A 16,891-nucleotide genomic window follows, 5' to 3' on the forward strand; every position below is an offset into this window, starting at 1 on the left:
CTCTCACTGACTGCAGCTGGGCCTCCCACATGCAGTCGAATGGAAGACACTGAATGCCACCTAAATACTGGAAACCACTTTCTCAAAGCCTGTCTGGGGAATCCTGTTGATGTTTGACACTGTGAGGAACATGATGTTCTCAATTTAAGTTAGACCTTACCCATTTCTCCCCAGAAGAAAGGGTTGATTCCACCTGTTGTGCAGTTGTACACCAACAAGTTTTTTGGTCTGGAAAAGAGAAAGAAGTATTATTTTAAGATGTGAAGAAAAGCACCCAAAGGTTTATTAATAGAGCATGAAATTTAAAAGCCCAAGAAACAGTAACACCAGCTCATGAAAAATGCAGAAGAGGGCATTTTTCATCATGGAATCACAGAATGGTTTGGTCAGAAGGGACTTTATAGACCATCTTGTTCCAGTCCCCTGCTGTGGGCAGGGACAACTCCCACTAGACCAGGTTGCTCAGAGCCCCAGAAACCTCTGGCTGTGAGCAGGATTCAAACGTGCTTAGGGAATCCCTACTGGATTTTGAGTCCAACACCTTCACCCTTCAGCAATCACAGGTGAAAATACAGTGTAAAATATGAAGTTTTGATAAGATTCAGTCAGATTCTGGAAAGCATATGAAGTTAATAAAGACAGATGGGGTTTAAGAAATCCATCTATCATCAACAACTATATAAATTATAAGGAAAGCATGCACACTGACAAATTTCTGATTTTTAAAAAAACTAGTTTCTCTGAGTATGTTATAAATAATTGGCCCAAGCCAACCTGAAGGACCACTGTGTATTTTGCAGTCATTTACTTAATGGATATGATTTGTGCAACTTTTAAACTCCATTTGTTAGGGTAGGGGTTATGAAATCAATCAATTTCAAAAAAATTCTCATTTTCATACCAAGCAAAATTTGGCTTTTGAGGTGTGGAACTAAACATAGATCATGCTGGTTTTATTTCTTCCTTCAACATAAGGCAAGAATTAGTCAAACAGTTCTCTTGATCTAAGCCTGCCCTGCCAAGGGTGCAAGTGATGACATGCAAGTGATGAAAAATGCACTTGGATACTGCACAATTTTAATGGTGCTTTTCTTAATAATACTTTGAAATCATGATATTTGACTAATCCTTAGCAGAACGGTTAGGCCTGATGGACATATCAAGCTCTGAGTCCATATCCTTAAATGTGGGAAACTGCATTATGGAAATCAATATGGCAACTCAGTAAAGACAAAATCTGTGATATGTGAGAAAACTCAACTCATACTGAACTACACACAGAGCCTGATGAAAAGTGCACTGAAATGAGAGCACAGACTGCCACTCACTGCAGTGGGTCAGGCCCATTAAACAGCAATAACAAGGATTTCTCCATTTTCCCAGCTCCCAGTGAGGGGTCTCTCCCTGTTGATTTTTTTTCCATTCTTCGCACTCCAGCTGAGTCAGTGACCTTGGTGCACTCTAGAGCTTTGTAGTGCTTCTACACTGTGCAGTGTAGATTGCAATTCTCTGCTAACTTTTAGAATCTAATTTCTGTTGGTAATGTCACCTGCCCTGAAGGATACCAATTTTCCAGTTAGATGATTTTAAGAAAAAATAATTTAAACCACACATGCTATTCTTCAAGACAGCACCTAAACCCGAAACTCTCTCAGACAAATCAAATTTACACAACGTTCAGGCTTGATTTTTGTACAAAGATTGCTGACCTTGGGGTTGTGCCCACAGCTTTAATTCAAGTTCTGCAATTGCTCCTTTAGCCTGATAATTATTTGTGTGGGAACCAGATTAAAAGCATGTATCTTTCACCAGTGAGAACTCAGAAAAACAACACTTCTCCAACCACGGCTACAGCCAGGAAGTCTCCCTGCGTGCTGAGGTACAGTCCATTGGCACATGATCATCTCCTTTTCCAGCTTTATGGACAGGCAGTTGCATTACTTTATCTGGAGCCTCTCTGGTGTGCCTGTCAGGAGGAGTTTGTTTATTTTTCCCAAGGGGAAGCTGTGTTTATTTTTCCCAGACCATGCTGCTTTGTCTGTTGCTGGTGGAGGGGGACAGAATGATGACAAAAATAAATCTGAAGAGCGAGTGAGCTGCCCTTCAAGGTCCTTTTAGGATCCCTGTATTTAGCTTAATGTATGTAGCTCTTTTCTATTCTACCCTCAGCTCAGAGGGCTTACTGTGTCTTTCAAAGTAAAATACTTCTGCCTTTTATTTGCCTGGTCCTGATTTCTCAGAGTTGCATAAACCTCCAGAATAATTCATGTGGTAGCACTTCCTACCTAACGATTTAAGGTTAGGCCAGAATTTCCTTAAATCCTTAATGTCACTTATACATACCCTTCTCAACGCAAAGAAGGGAGATTTTTTAGGTCACATAACCTATCATACAAGCCCAGAACATATATATATATATATAGTGCAGTGTTTTTCAAGGAAAACATGCACAGCATTTTTACCAAGGAGACTCTAGAAGACACTTGGAAAGTGACTCAGTGAGAAAGGAGGCTCAAAAACCAGCTGCTGCAAAGCTCTTAAGAAAAGAGACTTCTGAGAGACAGACTTGCCAGCTAAGCCTAGATTGTACCAAGAAACAGGTCTCACCTGTAGCTTTAGAGCTTTCCTAGCTCTAAAACCTGCCTTTACTGCTTCTTCTACACTCTTAGTCCTTGCCAACCCAGGGGAGGAAACGTGAACCAGAAAACGAATCAACCAGGCTCTTGCACAGGTTTGTAATAAGCTTTGGGTTCCCTTAAAAGTGCTGGTGCAGGCTGTAAGTGTCCATGTCTTGCCAAAACCAGGAGCCCCTTCCCACCTGTGCACAGCAGTGTACCACCCTGCTGCCAGGGTGAGGTTGATGGCAACGTCCACCGGGATCATGTCGGCCACCGCTTCGTTGTTGGCGATGACAGTCCGCAGGATCCCTTTGCCTGCCTGTGGAACAGAGGGAAACAGTCACCAACTTCGGTCTGTGGTAAGATTTCACTGGCAAGATTTCATCAGCGTGGACTGAGGACGGACAGTCACGGTGGCGGTTTTCAAGCCAGGCACGTGCTGCAGAAGATTATTTGGTTTCTGTGACAACAAAGATGGATCTCACGTGGATCTCGTGGTTATGCATTTTCAGGGGAAGTTTGGAATATTATGACACCTGTGCTATGTATCAAGGAAAGCTGTGACTCCTAATTTGACTTAATAGCAAAGAAATACATCTGAATTTACTGATGTAAAATTCCCAGTGATGCCTGAAGGTACACTTCCTTAAATGACAGGCTGACAGAGGTTTGAGTTTCCTTTAAAGGAAGTAGTCACTTTGGAAATTACACCAATAGGCTTTTTTCAAATGTTGACTCCCTTTCCTTTGGATGTATTCCCACTTTCCTCTTTTCCAAAGCTGTGTCTGTTAAGCTGAAGGATACAGTCCCTGCCTTGAAGAGCTCACCACCCAACAAAACTCAAGAAAGGAATGAGCGAAAAATACAAAGTACTGACAACTAAAGAGAAGTAGGCAGGAACAGAAAATTTTCATTTTGCTTTGATTGGAAGTGCATTTTTCAGGAGATCAGGCTCCCCAAAATATATGTATTTAATCTGAATGCTTATCAAGGGGTTCCTGTGGGGACCTTCAGAATCTTTGGAGGTTCCACAGGAGAGACATGGCAACAGATGGCAACAGCATGGCAGGCTGAATCAGAGAGGACAATTCAGGAATACTGAAATGTGGAGGTGAAATGGGGTGAAGGAACTTCACCTGGTGTATCAGGTATGAGGGCTGAACAGAGCACATGAAAAAAGAAACCCCCCACGGCAGAGTCAAGGCTGCAATCATGTTATTTCTCATGTGGGAAATAATGCAGTGAAGCTGAGGACCCAGGGAAAAAGCTGAGAGGATAAAAGCACTAGTGAGGAAAGGAAGGAAAAAAGCTCTTATAATTTAGAACCATGCAAAAGCAGAGGGAAAGACTGAGTGAAGGGGCAAAGAAATATGCTTTTCAGATCCATCAATATTTAAAATTTAGGGCAAAGGAAATGTTACAGCTTTTTTTTTTCGCCTTTCAATCTGAAACTCCTATTTAATTATAAAATGGATCAAGATTTTCTACAGCAACTAGACAGGAAATGCCTAGTCATGCAAAAACCCTTGCCTAAAGTTTGAGGAGAAAAAAAGAAGTGATTAAAAAAGCCTTTAAGACCTGCTATTAACTTGTAAAGCACATGCCATTGTCTACTGGTCATTGGTGGATTTTAATGGACACTGCATCCCCTCTTTGGGAGGTGTTCAATCTATTGGGGTCTTTTTGGTTGTTGTTCCCTCTCCTCCTCCTTTCCCCTTCTATAATCAGATGGGTTTGTTACATTTCAGAGCTTGCAAGTAAGGGAATACCATTTATGACTGATTTAATTTTCAAGAGCTGAGACTCCTGAGCAGTCCTATCTCATCCTTGGTGCATCTGGCAGAGGGATCATGGGTTCTGACAGAGTAACAGTGGAAGTTTCCCCACAGGCCTCACTCCATCCTCCTCAACCCCTGTCATGCATTAACTTCTGCTGCCCCAAGCAGAATATCACAGTTAGGCTTAGACAACATCTTGACTTGAAACTTCACTATGACTTTTTTTTTTTTTGTGTTCTTACTACTGTCTTTTTCAAGGGGAAAAACAAAAAGCAAAAAGAACCAAAGGGGGCAACTAAGGTCAGTTATGGATGTTCCACTGCTGTGAACACATGCTCACTAGAGACTACTGTGTGATCAACTATCACATTTTCACAGGTATACTCAAGTCCTTTCCTAGGCCTTCAAAATGAGGACGTTTGATGGATGTGTTCAGAGCAGCACGTGATGGTCATGTACACACAAGTGAAGTGGGTTTGTTCAGCCTGGAGAAGAGAAGGCTTTGGGGTAACCTAACTGTGGCCTTCCAGGACCTGAAGGGAGACCACAAGAAAGATGGGGAGAGACTATTTCTAAGGGCCTGGAGTGACAGGACAAGAAGGAATGGCTTCAAACTGACAGAGAGTAGGTTTAGATTGGATATTAGGAAGAAATTCTTTACTGTGAAGGTGGTGAGACATTGGAACAGGTTGCCCAGAGAAGCTGTGGCTGCCCCATCCCTGGAAGTGTTCAAGGCCAGGTTGGATGGGGCTCTGAGCAACCTGGGATAGTGGAAGGTGTTCCTGCCCTTGGCAGAGGGTTGGAACTGGACGGTCCCTTCCAACCCAGGCCATTCCATGCTTCTATGATTTAGAGATTTCTTATGTTGTGTTTTTAAGAAAGACATCAGGGTTTAAGTGTTTTGAGTTACTTCTCACATTGAAAATTATTTGGTACTTCTTTATCAGATATGGCTTGATTTCTGTTTATAGTTGCTGACTTTTTTCTCTTTAGTGAAACAGAAGCTGCTGTAAGCTGAAGCCTCCAAAATAATTTCCCAGTCAGAGCCTGATGTCTCTGGACAGCCTCCCAGGTGAGGTGCTTTGGGGCCAGTCACTGTCCAGAACACAAATTAAACCAGTTCTGCCCTACAGCTCCACTGCCTTGCAGGGAGAAAGGTCTTTACAAGTAATATGGAACAGTGAGACAAAATGCCTCAATTACAGTCCAGCAGAAATGTAATTGATTTCATTTTGTTCTTCAATCAACACAGCTCCCCACAGCAGCTGGAGAAACTGTAGGCAAAAGAAACATAATTAGATTATCGAGAACAACTTGGGCTCCCATATTTCATGAATATTTAAAAGAAATGTATCTATTAATAGAATGAAGTGATCAGACTTAAATATTATGAGTGAGGAAAAAAAGTCTTTTCAAAGTTTGGAGTTCAGATTCTGCCCAATATCATCTGAACCAAATCTGAATCTGGGCGTTGTTCTCCCTATAGGATGAGCTTGGGTTAGAAGTTGAAAGTGAGTATTTTGGTATGGGGTAACAACTCAAATACACAAAACCAAACCACTAAAACACTTCCCTTCTGCTTTTTCCATCCTTAATTAAGGCAAATAAAGCTACTTGTCTAAGAACTGCAGTTTGAAATACAGTTGGCCAAGAGAGCTGGTTGTACTGACATAACTTTCAGGTAATCAAACTAATGCACAACTCAGATATTCAAGGGTTCATTTTTAAACTACCAAACAGGAATTAACCAATTCACCAGATCCAAGCACATTAACTTATGTATTTATTAATTAATCCTGCCCCCACTCCAAAGACCAAAAGTATCTTCGGTCCCTAATAATAAATACCTTTCCCTTCCAGAAAACATTCCAAACAACCTGGTCTCTACACACTGCATCTATTGTCATTGTTCTTTGTCTTTTTCCTAGTTAAGCCTCAATGTAGTTACACATCGTACTTCAGTACTGAAGAGCTTAGTGCAGATGACATGAATTTCATTGTCTCCTTATCTCCTATACTGAAAAACCTCAGAGCTTCAATCCTGAGCCAAAAAATACCATCTCTATTTCAAATCTTTCAGTGCAGGTCAAAGCTTTTATATAAAAAGGAAGGGAAGCTATTTCCTACACTGACCCTAGAATCTCATAATCTTTACTTTCCATGGAGTTAATTTAGAGCTAAAGATACAGGCTGGCATCTGCATGCAGAACCTGGCCCAAATGAAACCAACAGCAGGTTTGCTGTTGCATTTAGCAGGGCTAGAAAATGTTTTGGTTTTGAAGAACAGAAAATATTAGGTACTGGTAAGAGTGACAAGGGATAACCATATAAATCTATCATAGAACCATGGAAAGATTTGGGTTGGAAGGGACCTTAAAGATCATACAGTTCAAACACCCTGCCATGGGCAGGGACAGCTTCCACTATCCCAGGTTGCTCAGACCCCCATCCAACCTGGCCTAGGACACTTCCAGGGATGGGGCAGCCACAGCTTCTCTGGGCAACCTGTGCCAGGGCCTCCCCACCCTCACAGCAAAGAAATTCCTCCTAAGCTCTTGTGTAAGTTCCTAAAGTGGACAGTACTTAAAAAAGACTGATATATGAGCAAAATTTCCAAATCCTTAACCAATAGGTGTTTTTCACTCCTTGGCAGATTAAAGAAAAAAAAAAAGGGGGGAAAAGAGGCTTTTTAAATGACGAAAGATTTTATCAGCTTGTTTTACAGCTGAAAGCATATGAATTTGGTCTGTGTTTCATAAATGTACTGGCATATGATACACTTATGACAGCCTGCAGCCAGCTGTTGTAATTTGTTTCTCAGCCAGTTCACTTGTGGGGAATAAAGAAAATGCAGTGGAATTTTTTTTGTATAACATCTCTCCTGCAAACCAATTCTGGATCCATTATTTGACAGACATCTTTAATGCTCAAAAGTTATAATAATAATAATAAAAAAATCAAAATTCATGTCATTACAAAAGTTAGAACCTGTCACATGAAAATGTAAAGAGTGGATCTGCAAAATGAAGGAACTGCAAAACCACTCTTGATCGTGATGACATTGTCACAAAAGAACCCAGAGAACAGCACAAGACGCTGGGAGCAGAGCAGAGAGGCAGTGCAAGATCTATGAGTGATCAGCAAATAAATAAAAGGCTGTAATAATTTTTTTAAAGAAACTGTGACAAGAATAGAAGCCAATAACAATTTGTGACCACAAGAGATGCGTTTGGGGCTGTTGAATGCCTCTGGAATGTGTACTGGGGTTTCAGATAAAAGCATTAGCTGGGCTATACACACTAATTTGTCCTGTGGATTCCAGCAGTAACTGTAACAGTTTTATTTATGCTCTACTTCAGGTATAAATGAGCTCTTTTAACAAAATTATATTTGGATTTTATTCTTCCCTCCTATGATTGCAGACTACTAATCCTTTTATACGCTGCACCGGGCTGATTACAATATAGTTCTGACAAAGTAATCAAGTTGGACAAATCATATACGAACAAAAATATCTGCCCATAGCTATGCAGCATCATGCATTGACAGGCAGACCTAAGGCAGTGATTTTATTTCAGAAAAAAATAATTATAGGGCAGGAGAAAAGGTATGCAACTTTACTATTATCATATATTAAATTGGAATGATTACCTTGATATTAGAGGGAATATTTTGTCAAGTTCTTATTTACCTTATGGTTTGTTCCTCACCATTTTGCACAGTAGTTATTTACACCAGTGTTAAGCAACAATATAGTGAATTATTCAAGCCACTGGCAGAGTCTGAATCAATCACACACATTGTTTAAGTGTACTCTGCACAAGGAGAAATCCTGTACAAAGCAATGGCAAGTGGGACTCAGAATCTTTGGTACTGTGGAGGGGGAACAAACTATAGCAGTGGATTGGGAAACAATACATACAGAGAGAGATGAAAGGATAAATACTGATGCCTTGTATTGATGGTATGGGAATCTGGTTTGGAAAATAAAGCTGTATTAAGAGATTCAAGCTCTGACATCTCTCAATTACCCTAGTTTCAAAAATGCATCTTTTGCCTTCTCTTTGGAAATTTGGCCAAATGTGCCCAAACCTTTAGTTTCTTCAGTTTTTAGAACTGCAAGTCACATTTAGTGAAGCAGCAACATCTATTCTTTCAATGTTCTTTTTTGAGCTCAGCACAAACAGATCATCCTCTGGGTCCTACAGGAATGCAGACGTATGGCAAGTGTGTGACATCCTTCTACCAGATCCAGAAACCTGCTGTTACCCTTTTCTGCACACAGTTTCTAAGTGGTGCTGTTAAAGTTGTTCTTTTAGTACATCAAACTCTACTTTAGGGGGAGTTTAAGTAGTAACTAGACCTACCGCAATAAATATTCCACTTGTCCCGTTGAAGTTGTCAATCCAACCCTGCAAAAAAAAGAATGATTAGTGTCTCTTTCAATGACATGTTGCTTACAGAGGCTTGAGACAGTGCTATAATGGTGTGGCATAGACAAAGCAGCAAGGAGACACCAGTTTAGATGGATGCCAGCCCATCTGGGACAGCTGCCAGGACACCAACCAGTACCAGGGGATGCGTTGTCGGACACCTCGTTCTGTCTGCAATTTACCCACCAACAACAAGAATCTAAGCTTGTTTTTAGAAACCACTTCTTTCCTATTTCTTGGCTGCAGGAATAAAATCTGCCTGTAAACACCACAGTGTCTTGGTGCTGTCATACTTGCTGAAAACAGTCAGCGTGTTATTTACCCTCCACAGACAACAGGCCAATGTCACGGAGTGATTTGGTTACTCCAGCTAATTTCTAAGACAAGGAAGGAAAAAAAACCAAACCATACCATTCCACTTCTGAAACCCATCCTACTTCAGGTCAGGGAAGCTGCCACTTGTGGGAGCTGGAGTTAGGAGCAGGTATCTGAAACACCCAACAAAGCTCCCTCTCCCTTTCCAAGATGGGGAGCTTGGCCCAGAGCCTCGGCTCTATCTCAGCCATCTCTGGCACACTTCAGGCTGCACAGAAGCCAAAGGTGACTTTATGTTGCCTTTCCAATTTGGCTGCAGTGTGAGGGCACATTATTCTTACCAGTATATATTTAGCTTAATGAATGATTTCATTCCAAAAGTGCAGCTGCATTTAATTACTGTGTGTCTGACATCTGTATCTGCAACGGGCCCACTCAAGTGTGAATCCGGCAAACTCCATGACTAGCAACATAAACCAGAGATATTAGTTAACTGCACGTAACATCATCCAATGCTTTCAAGGACCATGGAAGTCTAGGGTGCTGATAGGTTGAGTAGACCATGGAAAGACTCAAACCAGGATGTATCAGGACTACAACTGATCCTCGGAGCTCATGTTTCGAATACAGAAACTCCCCTGTGTGTCTGAACAGACAATCAGTTGCAAGTCCAGCATTTTGCACCATAAGTATCCCAGCTCTCATTATTGTTTAAATGTGTTCTTTTCACTTGGAGACAAGAGTCCTTCCTGAAGATGCTGAAGCAGGTTTGCTGTTCTACTCCAGCACAGGTTCTCCACCTCTTCCATGTTTTCCTATGAACTGGAGTAGCTGTTTCTCAAGTGGACATTGCTACCCAAGTGGAGGGAGATTCCTGACAGTACCACAGCCCCAGCTGCATCAAAAGGCTCTTGGTAGGGAATGGTGTATCCATACTTACTGGGAAAGGCTCATGCCAGCTGGCTCCCACGATGGATGGCCTGATGATAGCAATGTTCAAGTTTCCTTTCTCTTGCTGAATCAGGTATTCTGACAAGGCTTTGGTGTAGGTGTAAGTGTTGGGCCATTCCCCAAGCAACTTGGGTGTGATGTCTTGAATGATGGATTCATCCAACCACCTACAGGAAACAAGGAGAATGTCATTATCCATCATGCAGAGAGAGAAAAGACTTTGGCAAAAAAGACTGGTGAGACAGGAATCCTGACCTGAAACAGAGGTCAAAGCCACTTAAGGTTTGGAGTTAGAACAGCTCTGTGGGAGAAAGGTTATTTTTGTGTTCAAGGTGCAAAATAAACCTGGTGAGCTTCACACTGCAACATCCAGCTCAAATCCAGGTACCTGTACAATCTCAATTTAGAGCAATCTCTTGCATGCTTTATGCTTCACTGCAATCTGTAACATAAATACAGCCTGATGGAGCTCTCCAGCCAAGCAATCCCACTAGGTAGTGCTCATCCTTAGCCAACACAATGTATGCTCCCAAGTACATTTCAGGAGATTCTGGGTAGCCCTGAGTTACCTGGTCACGTAGCATTTACAAAGGTCTCACAAGCTGGAACAACATAATACAGGGATATTATTCCAGCAGCACAATTTACAGTGTTAATGTTCCTTCTTACAGGTTTTCCAGGGGTTTGTTCACACAGAGCAAACACTGAAACTGATGGTGCTTTAAAAAAACAAACAAAGCAAAAGAACCCCACCAAATATTTTTTGTTTTGTTTAAGGTATGCAAGTACATAATCCATCAGAAGTAGTTACGCGTATACCTTTTAAAAAGCAGCTCTTACCACCCCGGCGCTGCAGCAGGGGCCTAAATCCCTAAGGCTCTTCCCTGGCACACCATTAGGACTTCACAGGTCCTGCCAGCATCTGGGTCTAAAGGACAGGAACTGGCTGTGCTTCCAGAGCCCTCACACTGCTGCCAATCCCCGACAGGCTCCCAGCAGTCTGGTGTTACACCACAGAATCAAAGATTAGCTCCTCTAATCCAATTTGTAATTAAGTCAACGGACTTACAGTTCAGTCTGAATGGGTGCCCTCTTCCCAGGGGCATTGCAAGGATACTGCTTCCTGCAGATCCTCACTTCACCCCTCCTTGTCTTGAATTTCAGGAACAGGCAGAGGTCAGTGGGAGAGAAATATGGTGCAGATTGTCACACCTGAAGAATTACTGGATCACGTCAACTTAACCCTGCAAACACCTGGTGGCTCAGGTGGCACAGCACTTTTCAGATGGCTCTCATTAGGCACAGGTGGAAATATTACAGGAAAACTGTTGCATGAGAAAACATTGATTCACTGAAACTGCTGAACAGTCTGCATGGGAGGGCTGAACTCAGTGAATCTCTCAGTTTTGTAATGAGTTAACAAGAATATGACAGTTTTAATATATAGAATTTTTTTTTTAAATAAAAAAGCAGTATGGAGGCACAAATACTTTCCTTTGCAAGTCTGGTCCCATGCTTAAGAAACAAGGCAGGAAAAGTGTTTAACCATAAAATATGAAGTTTTACTTGAAGTTTACAAAGAGGTTATAAAGCAGCACATAATATTGACTTAATCTGGAAAGCCTGTTCAGGTAGCCACTGAACCTCAGGATCTCAGCTAAATTGCCATTGTTTGAATCTGTTGAGTAACTAATTACCAGCCTACCAAAAGGAGGTGACTGTTTCTGCAGATCCTCGAGGAAGACTTGTTTCATTTGGGAACTCAGATTAAGCTGCATGCAAGTCTTTTTTTCCTTTCTCTTTTTTTCCCCCTGTTGTTTTGTGTTTGGGGTTTTGTTTGTTTGTTTGTTTGTTTACTTTTTTAATTTAATAATACGGTCATAGAGGTGTTCATTCTCACAAAGCAAGGACAGGTGTAGAAACACAAGGAGAAGCGATTTCCCCTTGCCTCCATCCTTCCCTCAGGTCTCTGCATTATTTTAAGTGGTCAACAAGAGGACCTGACTCAAGGGTACCATCCTGCCAGGTGAGCTGATCCACCAGCACTGCCATCACAGGAGCTGAGCTGACAGTTCAGCCAGGCGAACGCTCCTACCCTTCTGTGACCTACTTTGAAGATTTTGAAATGCCAACTCACAAAGCCACTACTTTTGCTCACTGCTGCAACTGCCCCCTAGAAACAAAAGATGCAAATCAAATAATTGCTAATGTCTCCACGCACCAAATTACTCTGCTGTAGGAAGACATAACTTTCTGTGTTAATCACTTTGCATTAATAAGACTGTTTCTTGTAAGTGATGACTGATCCGTAATTTCTGCAATAACAAAACCAGTTCTGCTTCAGCCTACAGTTCTCTGTGCGCCGTGTTCCTTACCTCAGCACACCCTTCAAAGCTGATTTCCTTCAGCTTTAGATTAAGGCAAACCATGCTTGATGCAGCAGATTATATGTTTCCCCTATTGGCCTGGCAGCACTTTAGAAGTGTGACTTTTGGTTTACACAGCTTAAGCCTAAGGCTTTACTTGCAGGTTAAATATCGAAATACAGAAAACCCAAGATATAATAGGAGGATAAAAACAGAAAAAGAAACAGCTGGGAGTCCTACTTGGGATTTCAGCTGAATAAATAATCATAAGCATATATCAAGTGCACGGCCAAAAGTGTCGTTAAATGGATCTGTTATTGCACCCAGTTCTATGATTATCCCTCTTAATGCACTTGCAGAAGAACACTTTAAGACAAGGGTTGTTTGTGAAAGGAATCTTCCACAGCTGGTTGATGCAAAACATGACCTGTATTTCTCCCCTGATTTTTGAAGCAGTTTATAAGTCCTTGTCTGTTCCCCCTCCCTCCACTTGAAAGGTAACATTTTGGTATCTCTTAATCTCCTCTCTCTAAAACCTTCTGTGCGCAGACATCCACACACTATTTCTTTCAGTTACATGATGAGTAATAAAAGGTGCATCTCTCCATCTTCTTGCAACCCTGCTTCATCTTCCTTTGCTTTCTCCAAGCAATCCTCTGCCCTTTAGAACCTCATAGTTTTCTCAATCCCGTTCTGCCTATGGTATGACACCCCAGAACCTTTCCCTGCTCCTTCTCACACTCTGCAGCCCCATGCATTTCTTTCATCCACTGCCTTTGATTTGCAGAACACCTGCCAAACCAATGACCCTGGAAAGAGTGATTTCCAACAAGGTCCACCTGGTGGCTTTGCTGTGAGCAACTATAATGCTCCCTGTAAACACTGTAAGGAAACAGATGCCATCCTAGCTGAGGGCATGCTGTGATTTCTGTCCCACTGAAAGTACCAGAAGTTGGTCAGCTTCTGGAGTAGGGGATGTAGGAAAAACAGTAAAAAAAATTAAAAATCTAATAAAAAAAACCCTCAAGAAAATTCATCTGTAATTATGTGGCTAAGAAAACAGAACTATCAAAGAACACATCTGAAAACCCATCCTCTGTCATTTCAAATATCATCCTCTCTGCTGCACATGCAAGCTATGATAAGTAAATTCTTAGGGTCTCATATGAAGCAGCTGAAGTAGCAACCTCTGAGGTAGCCAGGTCCTTCTGCACATTTCTGATTAGCAATCAGACCTGTGCTGGAGTCTTTTTTTATCTGAGACATCAACTCCAACTGTTTTCAAAGTTCCAAGTGATGGTAATTCTTGGGGCAGTGAAATGTAACATTGACAGTGATGAACTCCAAGGGACACTGTAAAACTGAGGCAGTGGGCAAAAAGGTGACATATTAGCTTCACTGTAAATAAAGGGTAAGTAGTGCATTTAGGGAAAAGCAGTCTATCAAAACCGGTCTTAGAGGTTGCTGAGCTCAGAACTGGCACTTGTAGCTCTGCAAGAACTCTGGAATCACAGCTGACAGCTCCATGAAACCTCCATGGCAATATCCAGGCTGGTGTACTTACCCTAAATATAAAATACCGAGTGCCACTGCTGAGGGCAAGATATTGGGCCAAGCAGTCCATTCTCTAATGCCTTAGAGCATTTCTTATGTTTTTATTGTGCTTCACTTACTGAATAAATGATAAATGACAGATAACTACTAGCTGGAAGTAAGTATATCCAAGAATATGGGCCACTAGAGAAATTCAAATAGAAAATACTGGTTTGTACTAAATTTTCTGGAGTAGCTCTTAGGCAGCGAAATAATTTCTTTAGACAAACATTTATTTTTTTTTTTAATAAGGAATTAGCAGTTCTCCTGGTGGACATTAATTAATCTCATCTCCTATTACCTTAAATCAGGAAGAAAGATTTTATGCCAGCTCTTGGTGTTAATTAGTTCACAGATCAGTTGCTTATAGCACCCAAGTGGAATACCACTAGAAAATTCATGAAAACACATTAACAGCTGTAGGAAAATTCTTGAAAGGGGAATGTTTCCTGGGGCCTTTATCAGCTGATTTTGTTATTCTTTCTAATTATTCTTCATTTGGTAAATTCAGTTAAACAAGAGTTTTTGTTGTTCCCTCAAAGTCCTGCATTCCAAGTGCCTCAAGTTGCACTAGGGGAGGTTCAGGAAGAATTTCTTCATGGAAAGGGTTGTTAAGCACTGGAAGGGGCTGCCCAGGCAGGTGGTGGAGTCACCATCCCTGGAGGTGTTCAAGTAATGACTGGATGTGGCACGCAGTGCTATAATTTCGTTGACAAGGTGGTGATCAGTCACAGGTTGGACTCAATGATCTCAGTGGAGGTCTTTTCCAACCTTTATGATTCTCTGGTTCTCACACTGAATTCTCTAAAAAAGCCTGTTTCTGACTCCTCCCCATGTAACTCCAATTTAATACCACAGGATTTTTGAAATGAGTGAAAACAAGGTTGTGAAGCCGAAGAGTAAAAACAAAAATTATATAAGGCATATGCAAAAATTCAGTTCTTACTAAGGCAGCAACAGGGCTGCATGTTACAGAAAGCAGCAACTCCATTCCTGGCAGCAAATACACTCCTTTGTGTGCAGAACTTAATGTTGGGCCCTCATGAAATCAGAGTCTTTAAAAAAACACAAAGAAACAGCAGTAACAGCAATCCCATCCCACAGGTGGTGTGAACATTCGCAGGTCTGCAAAGTGGGGTGATGCAGTTCCTACTTACTCTACTAAGTCAAAGAGCTTCTTGGGCTCGGCTGGGGGTGGGTAGATGATCTCCTCGATGCATTTCCGGACACAGTTTGCATAGGCAGTGGAGATGTGGATGAAGGCCTCGAGGTTCTGCATCTGCCGGGCCAGCTCCAGGAGCCGCTGCGTGCCCATCACATTCAGCTGCAGGGCGTGTCTGAGGAGGGCAGGGGAAGCAAACAAAATGCGTTTCACTGGAAAGAATATGCTAAGACTGAGCCTTATCCAAACCCCATGAAGGAAAGGGAAGTCTCTGAGAGAAGGGGACACAGCAGAGCAGAAAGCACCAGTGAAATGCAAGGGCTAAACCAGCTTTCAGAGCAGTGCTGCTGGCTCTGCTGTTCTGGACATGGAATATCTCTCACTTATTTTTACTCAATTTGAAGGGTCAGAATTAACACTTCACTAACATCTCTAAATCTGATGTATTTGCTGCCCCTTTCTGGAACAACTATTTCTAACCACTGAGGCATTGTGGTTCCTCTGTTACCCATTCCACGTTCTCCTTAAGGGACTAGATAAACACATGGTTTCAGTAAGCAGCAAAACATCCTTGGGCCCAGAAAAACATATTCATAGGTTGCCTGGCTTGGAAGGGACCTTAAAAATCATCCAGTTCCAACCCCTCTGCCATGGGCAGGGACACCTTCCACTATCCCAGGTTGCTCAGACCCCCATCCAACCTGGCCTTGGACACTTCCAGGGATGGGGCAGCCACAGCTTCTCTGGGCAACCTGTGCCAGGGCCTCACCACCCTCACAGCCAAGAATTTCATCCTAATATCCACTCTAAACCTACTCTTTCAGTTTGAAGCCATTCTTAATCAAAGAAGACACAGTTAAAGATAACAGCTTAAATTCCCCAGGAGTGGAGAAGAGAACTGATAAGCACATGAGAGTGTCCTAATTAGCAAGATTGACCTTCAAGCATCCAGCATAGCTAGAAGTTGTCCTAGAGACTATCTGCAATGGATCTCAGCAAACAGATGTACAATTCTGCTGCACATTTTGTACTGGAAGAGAGACACTTTCCTGCACAGAAGGGACAAGGTTAAGGAATAGGCAATCTGTTCAGCCCGGGAGTAGAAGCTTTCAACAACATGTACAATATTATGAATAAAGCTATCAAGTACAGTGTATACTAACAAAGTTAATTACCTTGAAGATAAACTGTAAATAGTCCAGAGAAATGAAAACAGAAGCTAAGAGAATGATTAATATTTGGATCACAGTATCTAAACCCAGAGATACTTTTCTTTTTACATGCCTCTGTTAAAGAATAGCGTTTTCAATACACTTCTATTTCCTTCTGCCCTTCTGGCAGGATGGATACTCGTACTTTAGCTACCCTTCATATGAAAGCTACTTTTCTGTGTACATTTGTGTTCAATTGCATCCCTTCTGAGAGGGGGTGAACAGAACTGTGCTTATAATACAGGCCCAGCAAGGATTTCTGCTGAGATGTTCAGAGTTCCTTTAGCCTTCTAAGGGAGTATCATCTAACCCTCTAACTCTTTATTCTATATATATCTTAAACCAGCATCTACTAATATTTCAATATAACAAAATTTCTGAGGTTTCTGCCCTCAAGAGTTCTATCTGGATAATTCTCTAAATGTTGATGCCAATAATTCACTTAGTTTCTTGATTGCTGATTT

The 16,891-nt window shown here is 41.7% G+C and overlaps 1 protein-coding gene across 4 annotated transcripts in view; it reads right to left on the bottom strand.

Moving 5' to 3' along the window:
• The window catches only part of LOC113994327 (fatty acyl-CoA reductase 1-like), a 135,767-nt gene that overhangs the window by 18,277 nt on the left and 100,599 nt on the right, over positions 1 to 16,891 (bottom strand). For all 4 annotated transcript variants that reach the window (XM_027733249.2, XM_039380169.1, XM_027733250.2 and 1 more), the window contains 5 exons: positions 15,212 to 15,391; positions 10,085 to 10,262; positions 8,764 to 8,808; positions 2,819 to 2,937; positions 161 to 228 (listed from right to left, as the gene is read on the bottom strand). In XM_027733249.2, the coding sequence (XP_027589050.1) occupies positions 161 to 228; positions 2,819 to 2,937; positions 8,764 to 8,808; positions 10,085 to 10,262; positions 15,212 to 15,391 (590 nt within the window). The remainder of the gene's footprint in view (positions 1 to 160; positions 229 to 2,818; positions 2,938 to 8,763; positions 8,809 to 10,084; positions 10,263 to 15,211; positions 15,392 to 16,891) is intronic.

The sequence above is a fragment of the Pipra filicauda genome, unplaced genomic scaffold (genome assembly GCF_003945595.2).
Source record: "Pipra filicauda isolate LSUMZ 115617 unplaced genomic scaffold, ASM394559v2 scaffold188_size1440453_pilon, whole genome shotgun sequence".
Classification (NCBI taxonomy): Eukaryota; Metazoa; Chordata; class Aves; order Passeriformes; family Pipridae; genus Pipra; species Pipra filicauda.